This window comes from Trichosurus vulpecula, chromosome 7, assembly GCF_011100635.1.
Source record: "Trichosurus vulpecula isolate mTriVul1 chromosome 7, mTriVul1.pri, whole genome shotgun sequence".
NCBI lineage: Eukaryota > Metazoa > Chordata > Mammalia > Diprotodontia > Phalangeridae > Trichosurus > Trichosurus vulpecula.
In genome coordinates this window covers 11,709,608-11,721,514 of record NC_050579.1, presented here as the reverse complement: position 1 = coordinate 11,721,514, position 11,907 = coordinate 11,709,608, and the positions used below count along the sequence as shown (strand labels likewise).

The window sequence follows — 11,907 nt, the reverse complement described above, 5'->3', positions numbered from 1 at the left end:
TTCTGAACAGGATCAGAGAGGGTGGGGTGGGGGTATGAGGACAGCTGAGCTGACCCTCCTCGGAGCATCTCCACCTCTGTCCCATCCCCACCTCTCTGGGACCAGATCAGTGTGAGCAGCCAGCCCCAGGGCTGGGAGGAGTCATGAGTTCACCCTCTACCCCACCACCGAGACTCATGGCACACATGGAATAAACCCAAGTAGCAAATGAGACAAACTTTGGGAAGCAAGATAATCAGTGTTTCCATGTGCAGTGAAAGGCACCTAAGATGTGTGTACTAGATGCAGACGCCCCCAGCACAGGGTCGGGTCAGTCACAGCACTGGCTCTGATGCCTGCCCCTTTTCAAAGGAGAGGAGCCCTTGTGTATTCATGCTCCAGAAGGCTGAGCGCTTGGGCGGAGGGTCTGCTGAGCAAGTGCTGGCTGCTTCATTCCACTCCAGAGGAGGGAACCAAAGAGGAACTCCATTGGTTTCAGTCTGTTCTAGCCCTGAATTCAGGGAAGGCAAGGCATCGGGGCTCCTTTGTTGGACTGGGACAGGGGAGGGGGAGTGTCTCTGTTTACTAACAAATCGTGTACTTTGTCAGTTCTACGGATTAGCTGAACATCCTGACCACAGGAAGGCCTTAGGAGAAGAGACCCATTCTCCTCTACACCAGCTGATAGGAGCAGGAACCTGTGGGTGGGACAAGGCCTGGGGCTTGTACAAGGAAGAGAAAGAGAAAAGTCTGTTCTGGAAAAGGGTCCATCTGAGACCAGATTAGGTGGGCTTTAATAATAGCGTTTAGTGGGATGGAGTTTGTATTTCTTTAAACTTTGCTCTCACAAGGATATGATTTTGTTCAAAAAAAGAAATTAGAGGCCAATCAATCTGTTGGCATTTTAATAAAAGTTTTAAAAAACAGGAGTGCAGTGAACTCTCTCTCTTGTATCTGCTTGGTTATCTGGGGAGAGGGGAGGACCCTGCCAGTGGGCATTTGCTACCAAACCACTGAGCCAGATTCCAGACTTGGAGCCTACGGAGATGTGGGTCATTTCTAGCCAAACCTTGCCTATAAAATCTACTGAAATATGACACACGCACAATGGAGGAAAGTCACGGGAGTTTGACAATGCAGAAATGAGACTGTAGCTGAGTGTGTACCCCACGACCCTTCTCAGTTCCTACAGGTTTCATGGTACAGGCCCATCTATCCAGCCATCTACCCACTCATCCATTCATCCATCTGTCCTTCCACACATCTGTCTATCCACTTTTCAGCATGAACAACCTAGAACTTCTAGATCATTCTGTCACATATTTCCAAACCCCACACCCGCTTAATGTCAGGAGTAGGCACCGAGTAGAATATCTAAGTGGAAGCCCCTGGGGTGGACAGAGGTACCCATAAGTGCTGGAAGAAGGAAGAATGTAGACATCTATCAGACACGTGGGCTGAACTGCAAAGATGTGAAGAGACAGAAAATACTCATCCGGTTGGCAAGGCAGGCACTCAGGAGTCATGGGCAGGGAGGCCTGACCAAACAGGTCACTTGGGATTTTTCCACCATCAGAACTGTCCGACTCAGCACTCAAGTCCTCAGGGAAGGTGGAAAGAAATCCTAGCGAGGGCAAGACCTGCTAGAGACACTGGGCAGGTCCTCAAGCAGGTCAAAATCTCACGAGGGTCCGAATGACAAGAGCCGTAGCTCGTGTGGCCTCAGTGGCTGCTGTGAGAGGCACCTTCCAGGGTCTAGCCCAAAGTCCAGGATCCTTGTCCCGCAGGGCCAGCGATGGCTCTCCCTGGCAGATGTGGCTGTTTCAGAAGGTGACCGGAGTGGGGCTCTTTGCAGCTTTTCAGGAGGAGCGGGCACCTAGTTCTCGGCAAACTTGGGATTCATAACAGTTGTTGTTGCGCTCTTGAAAAGCGGATTATCCTAGGAAGGCAAACAGTTCAGAGAATGAATCGGCTATCCTGTGGCTACCAGAAGAACAAATGTTGATAGGGCTGGGCTGGAGGACAGTCAGGGCTCATGGAGGGCAGAGAAGATGTTTCTCTCCCCTCCCACCTTCTTGCCAGAGGTGGGAGACCATGGGTATGAGGGTCAACCTCTCCCCATGTGTTGGCTAGCTTTGTTGGGCTGGTTTTTTTCCTTCTCTTCTGGGGGATGGCTCTCGGGGTGGGTGGGAGGCCAATGGTAGACTCTCTTCTCCTGCCTCTGAGTCCCAGCCGCCCTCATCTCCTCCATGTCTCCCCATCCCACAACAACCCTTGGGATCATTCTCTTCTGATCCAGCAGCTACTGCCCTGCTGCTTACAAATATGTGCCAATATCTCCTGTCCTTCAAAAAAGCCTTCCTGTGATGCCCCACCCACGTCGACCTCTCCTTCCTTCATAGCCAAAGGCTGGTGGTCAGCTTTGGCTTCCAACATCTCCAGTTCTACCCACTTCTCATCCCCTCCCTACACTCTGGCTTCTGACCCTGTAATTAGGCTGAAATTCTCCCAGGGTGCCAAGTATCTTGCCAGCTCAATGCCTGGTTCTCGTCCACCCCAATCACCCTGCAGCATCTGGCCCTGATGACTCCTCCCTGTCCCCAGCTCCGGCCCACTCCCCTCCCTTTGGTGACAGGTGACAGCTGCTTCCATACTTTCCTCGCTTCCTTTGCTGTCTCATGCCCCATCTCCTGTGCCAACAATGAAATGCCTTGCCCAAATCCCTGCCTTGCAAATGTCCAGGGCATATGGGTTCTGCCTGGGCTCTCCTTAGCTGCTGCTGGAGCACGCTGCCCCCCTCCTGGGCACAGAGACACAGAGCCTTTGTGGGCATGGCTAATGTGGGCATTTGCCTAGCTGAGCCAAGACTCTGTTACCAAGCTTTTCTTTTTCTTTCCTTCTCAATGAGGGAGGGCGAGGAGGCAGATTTTGGTTAAGGAACAAAGCCAAAACTTGTTAACACCCCAACAGTCGCTTCTTGAACCCTTGGCATGAGAGGTGGGCAGGCAGGCTGGGCACCTCAGACTCAGAACCCTTGTACGGCCCTCTACACTAGCGCTTCTGTCCATGGCACCCCAGCCTCTCTTGGCCACACCTGCAGAGGGGGTTTCCCAGACCCTTGCCTCTCCCCTACCCTGCCCCCATCCAGTCGTCTGCGAGGTTTTCTTGGCAGTACCTCCCATCCCTATCCTCTCCTCTCCATACAGCGTGTAGCCACTCTCCTCATTTGGGCAGGCCCTCCTCACTTGTAGCCAATGGCCGGCCGTCTGGCTGGCTGGTCACCATGCCTCCATTCTGTATCTTCTCCATCCACTGTAGAGCAACCCAAGCCCCCTTTCTTGGAGCCCAGGTCACTTGCCTGCTAGGGCAACCAGAAACTCTGCTCCTGGCATTTCAGGCCTTTGATGAGCCCACCTCTCCACTGCCATGCTGCATTCTGACCCGCCAAACCTTCTCTTCTGTGAATGTGGCATTTCTCTCCAGTCTCCCCACCTTTACATGGGCTGTGTCCCCTGCCTGGGACACCCTCCTGGTCCTCTTTTCCAGGCTCTGCTCAGGGGCCCCCTCCTCCAGGGAAGCCTGCCTGGATCTCGCCTGTTGGAGCTCTCTTCCTGTACAGATTGTCTCGATCCCACATTCTGCTCTGGGTACGTGCTGTGGCTCCCAGCAGCCTGTCAGCCCCTCTTTCAAGGTAGGGTCTGGCACATAGTAGGTGCTTAAAGAGCTGCCTGAGGAATAGCCCTGTACACCAGGCCCAAGGCTCTAACACTGTCTGGAATCTGACCTCTAAGGTTCCTGCTTAGAGTCGGGGACAGTGTGGGTAGCCAGGACAGAGTAGGCACTCACATTGTTCCACTGGGACTTCAGCTTCTCCTTCTCAAACCGCTTGTATTCACGAAGGTCACTGAAGTGCGTCAAGACCTTCCAGATGGCGAGCAGCAGCACCCCGATGAGCACCACTCCAGCCACGGTGCCCCCGATGATGGCGGGAATGTTTGGTCCTGCTATGCATTCTGTGGATCAGAAGTGCCAGGGGTGAGGACAGGGCACACTGTGAGACAGCAGTCCCAGGCCTGCGCCCCCTCCTCTCCTGTCTCCCATGCCAGGGCTCTCCCGTTGGGGGGGGGGGTGCTGTTCTCTTGGGAATCACTGGTTCTGTCCCTTTGGCTGAGGCCAGCACTTTCTCAGGATAAAAGCATCCCTAAGCGCTTTGGAAAGCTGCCCTCACAGTCTTCCGGGTGGAAGGTGCCTCAGAGTGCCCTTGGCTTGAGAGATGACTAGAATCCAGATCCTCCATTTTCTGAAATGCAGGCTTTCTACAGCCCAGCCCCACAGGAGGAACAGGGTGCCCTGGGTGGCCCCGGGCCTTGCCTCGCTCTTCCTTCACGTAGATCTGGTACTTTTCACGTCCATCTAGTTGGTACATGTTGTACAGCAGCCAGCAGCCATCTGAGGCCTGTTCCCTGCACAGGTCGCCCGTGGGACTCAGGACCTGTGTCAGGCCAGAACAGGCCACGCTGCAGTTCTTTGCAAAAGGGCCCGTCTGGAACTTCATGCACTCCGCACACGAGCTAGAGAAAAGCACATGGACGTCAGGCATGACCTCTCCAGCCTGGCACTGGCTCCCTTGTCCTCTGGGATGCAGCTGGGCATGAGCCAGAGATGGGCAGTGGGCAGCCAGGCCCTCAGGCTCAGGAGCCAGTGTGGGAATGAGCCACGCTGGGATTTCCTCCACGTGGAGCAACTGCGGACGAAGCCACCTCAAGAAAGCCACCTGCCCACCTGGAGGGAACCTCCTTGGCCAAGGCAGTCAGTGAGAAAAGCCCCAGCCTAGTCCATCTCTGCCAACCCCCCACCACCATGGGGGGGAGTGGGAGGGGTGCCTGACCATGCCAGCTCTGCCTCCAGCCCAGCCCCAAGCATCCCCAGGGGCTATGTGCCCACATCAGCCCCACCCCCAGCCCTGAGCATCCCCAAGGGGCTGTGTGCCATGCCAGCCCTGCCCCTAGCCCCAGCCCACTGCATCCCCAGGGGCTGCCTGCCCATACCAGCCCAGCTACCCTGTGCATCCCTGGGGGCAGGGGGCATCACAGGGCTCCCTCACTCACACATAGCGGCTGCAGGGCTTTGGGCAGCCATGGCATATCTTGCAGTAAGGGGCCTGGTAGCCCGAGTCGCACTTGCACTGGTTGCATTCACACTTGCCGCGGCCGCTGCACTCCACCTTGTTCTCGTTCAGGCAGCCCTCGGTGGATTTCACACACTGGCACGCGCTCCCTTCGAAGCCGGCCTTACACTTGCATTTCCCACAGTCACAAGTGCCTGAGACCAGAGACACGACCCATCAGTGTCCGGCCCAGGGCCTCTGGAGAATCCCCAAAGGAAACAGTCCCCGCTCCCACTTAACAAGGGGAAGGGCAGAAACAAGTATTTATGCGGCACCTACTGTGTGCTGTGTGCAAAAGACCTTCCCACAATGCATCAGCTCTCATTAATTCTGCCTGAGCTGAGAGCAAGGCTTCACAGGGTAGATGGGTAAGGGACCCAGGAACCAAGGAAGGAGAAAAGGAGGGAGGGAGGAGCAAGCACTGACTGCGCACCTACTAAGTGCTAGGCGCTGTGCTAAGACCTTGATCCCCTCACAACCTTCTGGGAGGTGGACGCTGTCATTATCCCGTTCTATAAATGAGGAAACTGAGGCAAGCAGGTTAAATGATTTGCCCGGCGAGGCATAGCTAGTCCCTGTCTGAGGCTGGATTTGAACTCAGGATCATGCTAATCCAGGCCTGGTGCACCACCCACTGCACCTCTCGGCTGCCTCTAATAAATGAATACATCTTAACCCCTGGGAACCTTTTGTCCCCGGCACATGTTGGGGACAGCTCAGAACCCGCCATGAACACACAGGGAACCCTCTTCACACCTCGTCAAGGGCTCGATTCCGTTTTCCGGCACTATCAAGTCTACCAAACATGTACCAGCAGAAGCTTGGGGCTTGCCCAGGCTTTGGCTGCCTTGGCCCCGGGGTCTCACCTTTGCCTCCACAGACTGAATTGTTGAAGTGCTCACAGCTGATGTTGTCACACTCGCAGTATTTCCCATAGACTTGTTTATCGTCACTGGCGTGGCAGATGCACAAGCCACAGATGCAGTCCCCCAGCCCAGAGCACAGGACTGAGCTGTTGTCCTTCCGGCAGCTTCCCTCCAGCTCCTGGCTGCTCCTGCCCTGGGTCTGGCACTCACAAGTCTTGCCAATGTGGCCCGGGTCACATCTAGGGGAGGGGAAAGGCACAACTGTGGGGCTGGCTGGACAGGAGCTGAGGACTCACCGTGTCTGGCCCCCTTCTCGGCCCAGAGTCCAGGGCCTCATGCTGGGTCAGCCAGGGAGCCAGGATCAGGCTTCACAGCTTGGTCTCCACTCCCTGACCTTCCTGTCTGTGACAAGGTGAGCCCCCAGGAACCCTTCTCAGGAGCCCCTCCCTGCTCCTGAAGTCTTCTGTCTGGCTGCAGCCTCCTCATTTTCCATCCAAACTGGCCTTTTTGCTGTTTCCCACACCATCTCTGGCCTCCACAGCTCTTATGGTCTGTTCCTATGCCTGGAATGCCCTCTCCCCATTTTCTTTAAGACTCAGCTCCAGGGCTGCCCCCTTCAACATGAGAACTCTCCTGCCCAGCAGTCAAACATAGGCCAGGGAGCTCTTAGCATTCTCTTGGGATTGGGGCATTCTCTCTCTCTCAGGTCATCTGCTGCACAAGACCAGGGCTGGCCAGGGGACTGGGCATCCACCACCAAGAGTCTTGTCCCTGCTGCTCTGTCCCTCCCCTTCCTATCTGCCTTTATTCAGGCCAGGACCTGAGGGAGGCCTGAAGAGCCTCATCACCCACAGCCAGGCTGTTTGTACATCTCCTCTTTGGTACTCTGGTCCCCCTCCCTCATCTCCCCTCTCTGCTGGCCCGCCTGGCTGTCTGTCTGACTGCCTGTGTGCCTGTCTCCTTACTCTCCAGCTCCTCTGTCACACCTTGCCTGGCATCAGACTTATCTGGGGATGAGTCACCCCTTGGGTGACTCGGACTGAAAGCTCAGGACGGTGACTGCTGGTGAACCTTTTCTGGGCCTGGGGCCCAGCAGTCCATTGAGACTCAGAGGTGAGAGGGGCCTGCGAGGTCATCAGTCTCCCCTCCTTATTTTATGGACAGGGGAGGTCAGGCCCAAAGGGCCGTAGTTGTTGATGCCCAGGCCTGGGCTTGGAGCCTGGGCCTCTGACTCCCCCATTTAAACACGGGCACGGGACGTTCTAAGCTGTATGGTGGTGGTAAGTCCAGTGCGGAGTCTTCTGCTCCAGGACTGCAGGATCCTGGTGTCTGTCATCAACGGGATGAAGGAGGGTGGGAATGCCAGCCTCAGTGCCCCCTGTCGTGGGATCCTGTGCTTGTGTGCATGTGTATGTGAGTAGATGCATGTGTGTGTATGTAGGTGAGTATGTGCACCTGTATGTGCATGTGTCGGCATGTATAACTGTGTATGTGTGTCCATGTGTGTATTGTGTACATGTGTGTGCACTGTATACGTGTGCATGTGTGCTTGGGTGTGTGTGTGTGCATGCATGTGTATGTGTGTCTCTGTATACATGTGGGAGGGCATGTGTCTGGGCGTCTGTGTGTGATGTGTGTGCAGTGTGCATGTGTGTACATGTGTTTACACAAGTGTATAAGTGATACGGGGTGCACATGCATGTGTGCAGGTGTGTATATGTATGCGTGCACGTGCACACGTGTAGATGTGTCCGTGCACTGTGTGTGTCTGTATATACATGTGTGTCACGTGTGCAGTGCATGCATGCACACGTGTAGATGTGTCTGTGCGCTGTGCGTGTGTCTGTATACATGTGGAAGGGTGTGTGTCCGGGCGTCTGTGTGTGACGTGTGCAGTGCATGCGTGCACATGTGTAGAAGTGTCCGTGCACTGTATGTGTGTGTTTGCATACATGTGGAAGGGTGTGTGTCCGGGTGTCTGTGTGTGACGTGTGCAGTGTATGCGTGCACATGTGTAGAAGTGTCCGTGCACTGTATGTGTGTGTTTGCATACATGTGGAAGGGTGTGTGTCCGGGCGTCTGTGTGTGCCGTGTGCAGTGCATGCGTGCACATGTGCAGATGTGTCCATGCACTGTATATGTGTGTTTGTATACATGTGGAAGGGTGTGTGTCCAGGCGTCTGTGCGTGACGTCTGCAGTGCATGCATGCACATGTGCAGATGTGTCCGTGCGCTGCATGCATCCCCAGGGCAGCCCACAGCCAGCCCCCTCACCTGCAGATGCCACACTCCACAAAGCCCTTGTTGTGACAATGCTGCCTGTTGAGCCTCTGCTCCTCACAGTCACACTTGCAGAGTGGCAGCACCTGCACTGTGACCGTGTCTGTGAAGCCCAGGGGCCGGATCGTGAAGGAATGCTCCTTGATGCACTCGCTGGCCGTCACTTTCACCTGGAAGGTGATCTGAGAGAAGGCGGAATGGGGGAGGGTGGGTAAGGCCCAAGCCCAGAGACAGATAGATGGGGCAGGGCTGAGGGGGCCCAGAGACCCCCCAGGGGGACCCTGGAGACAGACACCTGGGCTGGGGGCAGAGACGGAGTGGAAACCCAGAGAGAGAGAGATGGATGTGAGGTAAAGAGACCCCTGATGGGAGCAAAGAAGGAAGGGAAGGTCCAGATGCCTGCTCTTCTGGCCTGGCCTGCGCTGCCCTGGGTGGTGCGGGGGAGGGGGGACACCATCTGCCTAACAGAGGAGCAGGTCCTCATTCCCTACAGGGGCCAGTTCACTTTTCATTTTTGTAAATTAAAATTAACAAGCATTTAGTTTCTCTTCCTCCTCCCTTCACCAGCCCAACCCCAGTAACCAATCTGCCGGTCATTGTTTGTCCCTTTTTACTTGGAAAAGAACAAGGGACTGGGGCGGTGCCCTCCCCTCCCCCTCCAATCTCAGTTAGCCCCTCTGGACTTCCAGGAGGCAGCTGCTCCAGGAGGCTGGAAAGGTGAGGCTGCATCAGGAGACTTGGGAGAACCTGGGGGTGCTTCCCTGCACAAGGGAAGGGCATCCACGCCTGCCTGGATGCCCATACTCCCCCTCACCCACACCAGCAAACATCTGGGCCCCAAAACACAAGAAGTGACTTCTTCCAGTGAAGAACGGCTCAGAACCTAGTTAGAGGCCAGCAGGGAACAGGAAGAGGGAAGCAAGAGGCCTGGGGGTGGGGGTAGGGACAGGAAGACTGAGGCCAGGGGCCTGTGGGAAGAGGGAGGCCAGAGGCCTGAGGGGAATGGGAAGAGGTAGCCAGGGGCCCCCTTTCAAATGTTAGCACCCACAGAGGAAGGATGGAGGACTCCCCTCAAGAAGCCGACTTCCTGGGGGTGAGCTGTGCATAGCAAAGCTCTTTGCTGGTTCTAAAGTTCAGAATAAACATCGATTTTTTTTTTAAAAGAGCAAGGAGGCTCAGGGGGGTCATGTGGCCTGCATTCAGCTTGTCCTGCTTAGCTCCAGAAAGCAGAACCAGCCATTTAGGGTTAGGGTTGGAGGCAGATTTAGGCCTGCGATCAGGAGAGGGCTCTGGGGGTGAGAGCTGTCCATACGTGGGAGGAAGGTCCTCTTCCTCAGAAGCCTTCCTGACGAGGAGGGTGGGGTGTAGACAAGATTCTCATGCAGGATCACCAATGATTGGCAGCCTGGGGTCAAGAAGACCTAGGACCTGGGCGAGGCACTTAACCTCTCTGCCTCAGTCTCCCAAACTGCCCCATGGGGATAATTATAGCGTCAAATTCCCAGTACGGGGGTGAGGAGGGGCTCCAGAGGTGCTGAATGATCATGATCATGGCTGAGGTCTTAGGAGTGGGGGAAAGGGGTCAACAAGAGACCTCCTCGCTTGCCCATTTTTGCCCCTGCTGTGTCTCTGAGCCTCAGTTTCTCTCTCTGTCCAAAGAGAACATTGTGTCCCCTCCGTCCCCAAAGCTGGTGTGCCATCTGCCTCGGCTCTGATGCTCTAGAACACAGGAGACAGTCGCCAATGGGGGCCTTCTTACCGGCACATTGATCTGGACCCCATCACAGTCTCCCTTGGGCTGGTCCACCATGGACTGGCCGTTGCTGCAGAAGGAGTCATAGGTGACCTTCAGAGCGTCTGGGACGATGCTGTGATCCACAAAGACTCTCGAGGACAATTTCTGGGGGCAGAGAATGAATGGTGAGCAGAGGCGACGGCCAGTCTAGTGCACTCTGGCCCAAGGCTCTGCCCTCTGTCAGTCAGGGAAGAAGGCCATGGATGCCCCTGAGATCTAATTTTCCAGGGCAGCCCTCCTCACACTTTGGGCTCTCCCCACGCTGGTCCCCACCAGGAGTCCCTCACTGTCACCCTCTGCTAGCCAAGGATCTCCTGGGGATTCCGGGCCCTGTGCTTCTGCCCGCTTGGGAGCAGAGGCATGAAAAACGGCTGGCCTGCCACCTGGTCACCTCTAGTGGTGCGGCTGGGGCTCCCAAGCAGCCTTCCTTGCTGGTTACTATAGAGTGGGGACAGACAGGGAAGGGAGCTGTCCCATCGGGGTCTGTCTGACCCTAAATGCCACCATGCCAGCACGCACAGGCAGACTTACGTTGTAAGCGTTCTTAATAAGCTGCACCACGTTACTGGAGTCATCGGACAGCTCCCCAACCGCTGACTTGGGAATGATCTCTGTGAGTTTCTGCCAATTAAGAAAAAGAACGTGTCACCCGGTGGAGTCAGTGATTGCCCCCTATACAGTGCCCAGGGGTACCCCTTCCTGTCTCCTCACACCCCAGAACCATGGGATGACGTGGGGCTGGCCAGGGTACATTCTCCAGGCATCTGGTTGGGCAATATCTCTAAGGCCAGGAGTCACGCACCCACACACTGGAGCAGGCCACCCTGCCCATGCCCGCCTCCTGGCACACAGCAGAGGCTTCATCGACACTGACCAAGGGACTGGGGCTGGGCCGGCCTGCCTAGCCCTGTTCCCAGGGCTCTTTGCCAGCTGCCCACTGCAGGCTCCCTTCACCCCGGCACACTGGAAAGGGCCCGGCCTGTAGAAACAGAATCCCACCCTGTGCCCTTGGGCAAGTCCATCCCCCTGAGTCTCCGGGGCTCAGTCCCCCTTCTCTGTGAAGTAGGGCTGTTAGACAAGGCCTGTTCCTCCCTAACCCACCCCTGAACGATGCCGCAGCCCGGCCCAGGGCCTGGCCCTGCTTTTGCTGAGCTCATCTCCTTGGAAGGGGCGTGTTCCCCCCCACAAGTGGGAGAACCGGGGATGGGCTCCAGCACCAGCTGCACATCCGCACATCCCCTCCCTCCCATGGACACGCTGTCCGGCAGCAAAGGGCTCATTCCGAACCTCATCTGGACAATATGGGGCTGGGGTGAGAGGCAGCTGATGGGGCAGTGGACAGATGGTGTCCTGGGCTTGAGACCTGAGTTCAAATCCTGCCTCAGACATTCACTAGCTTCAGCCTCCTCCTCTGTGAGATAGTGAGATTCCTGTTCTTGGTTTATGCCCATCTAACTCTCAGGTCCCTGAGGAAGCCCCAGCCAGACTCTGACCCGAAGGCGCCTCTCCTGGCCGGAAGCCGAGCCCAGCTCTAGCCCCCTGAGGGACTCTGGGGGTGGGGGGAGCAGCCGGAGGAAACCAAACTGTAGGATGGATGGCTGGCAGCCCCTCCTCTCCCAGCCCCCGCCCTCATTCCCCTCACAGCCCCTCCCCTCATTCCCCTCACACCCCTTCCCCTCATTCCCCTCACACCCCCACCTCAGAGCTCCCCCCCTCATTCCCCTCGCACCCCCACCTCAGAGCCCCCCCCCATTCCCCTTACCTCACAGCCCCTCCCCTCATTCCCCTCCCCCTCACAGCCCCTGCCCTCATTCCCCTCA

General features: G+C 56.3%; 1 protein-coding gene across 2 annotated transcripts in view; it reads right to left on the bottom strand.

The window, feature by feature from the left end:
- Positions 1 to 218: 218 nt before the first annotated feature.
- The window catches only part of ITGB2 (integrin subunit beta 2), a 29,817-nt gene continuing 18,128 nt past the window's right edge, over positions 219 to 11,907 (bottom strand). For both annotated transcript variants that reach the window (XM_036767555.1, XM_036767556.1), the window contains exons 9-16: positions 10,619 to 10,708; positions 10,052 to 10,192; positions 8,287 to 8,474; positions 6,013 to 6,251; positions 5,088 to 5,301; positions 4,351 to 4,550; positions 3,826 to 3,992; positions 219 to 1,918 (exon numbers count right to left, since the gene is read on the bottom strand). In XM_036767555.1, the coding sequence (XP_036623450.1) occupies positions 1,856 to 1,918; positions 3,826 to 3,992; positions 4,351 to 4,550; positions 5,088 to 5,301; positions 6,013 to 6,251; positions 8,287 to 8,474; positions 10,052 to 10,192; positions 10,619 to 10,708 (1,302 nt within the window). In that variant the 3' untranslated portion in view covers positions 219 to 1,855. The remainder of the gene's footprint in view (positions 1,919 to 3,825; positions 3,993 to 4,350; positions 4,551 to 5,087; positions 5,302 to 6,012; positions 6,252 to 8,286; positions 8,475 to 10,051; positions 10,193 to 10,618; positions 10,709 to 11,907) is intronic.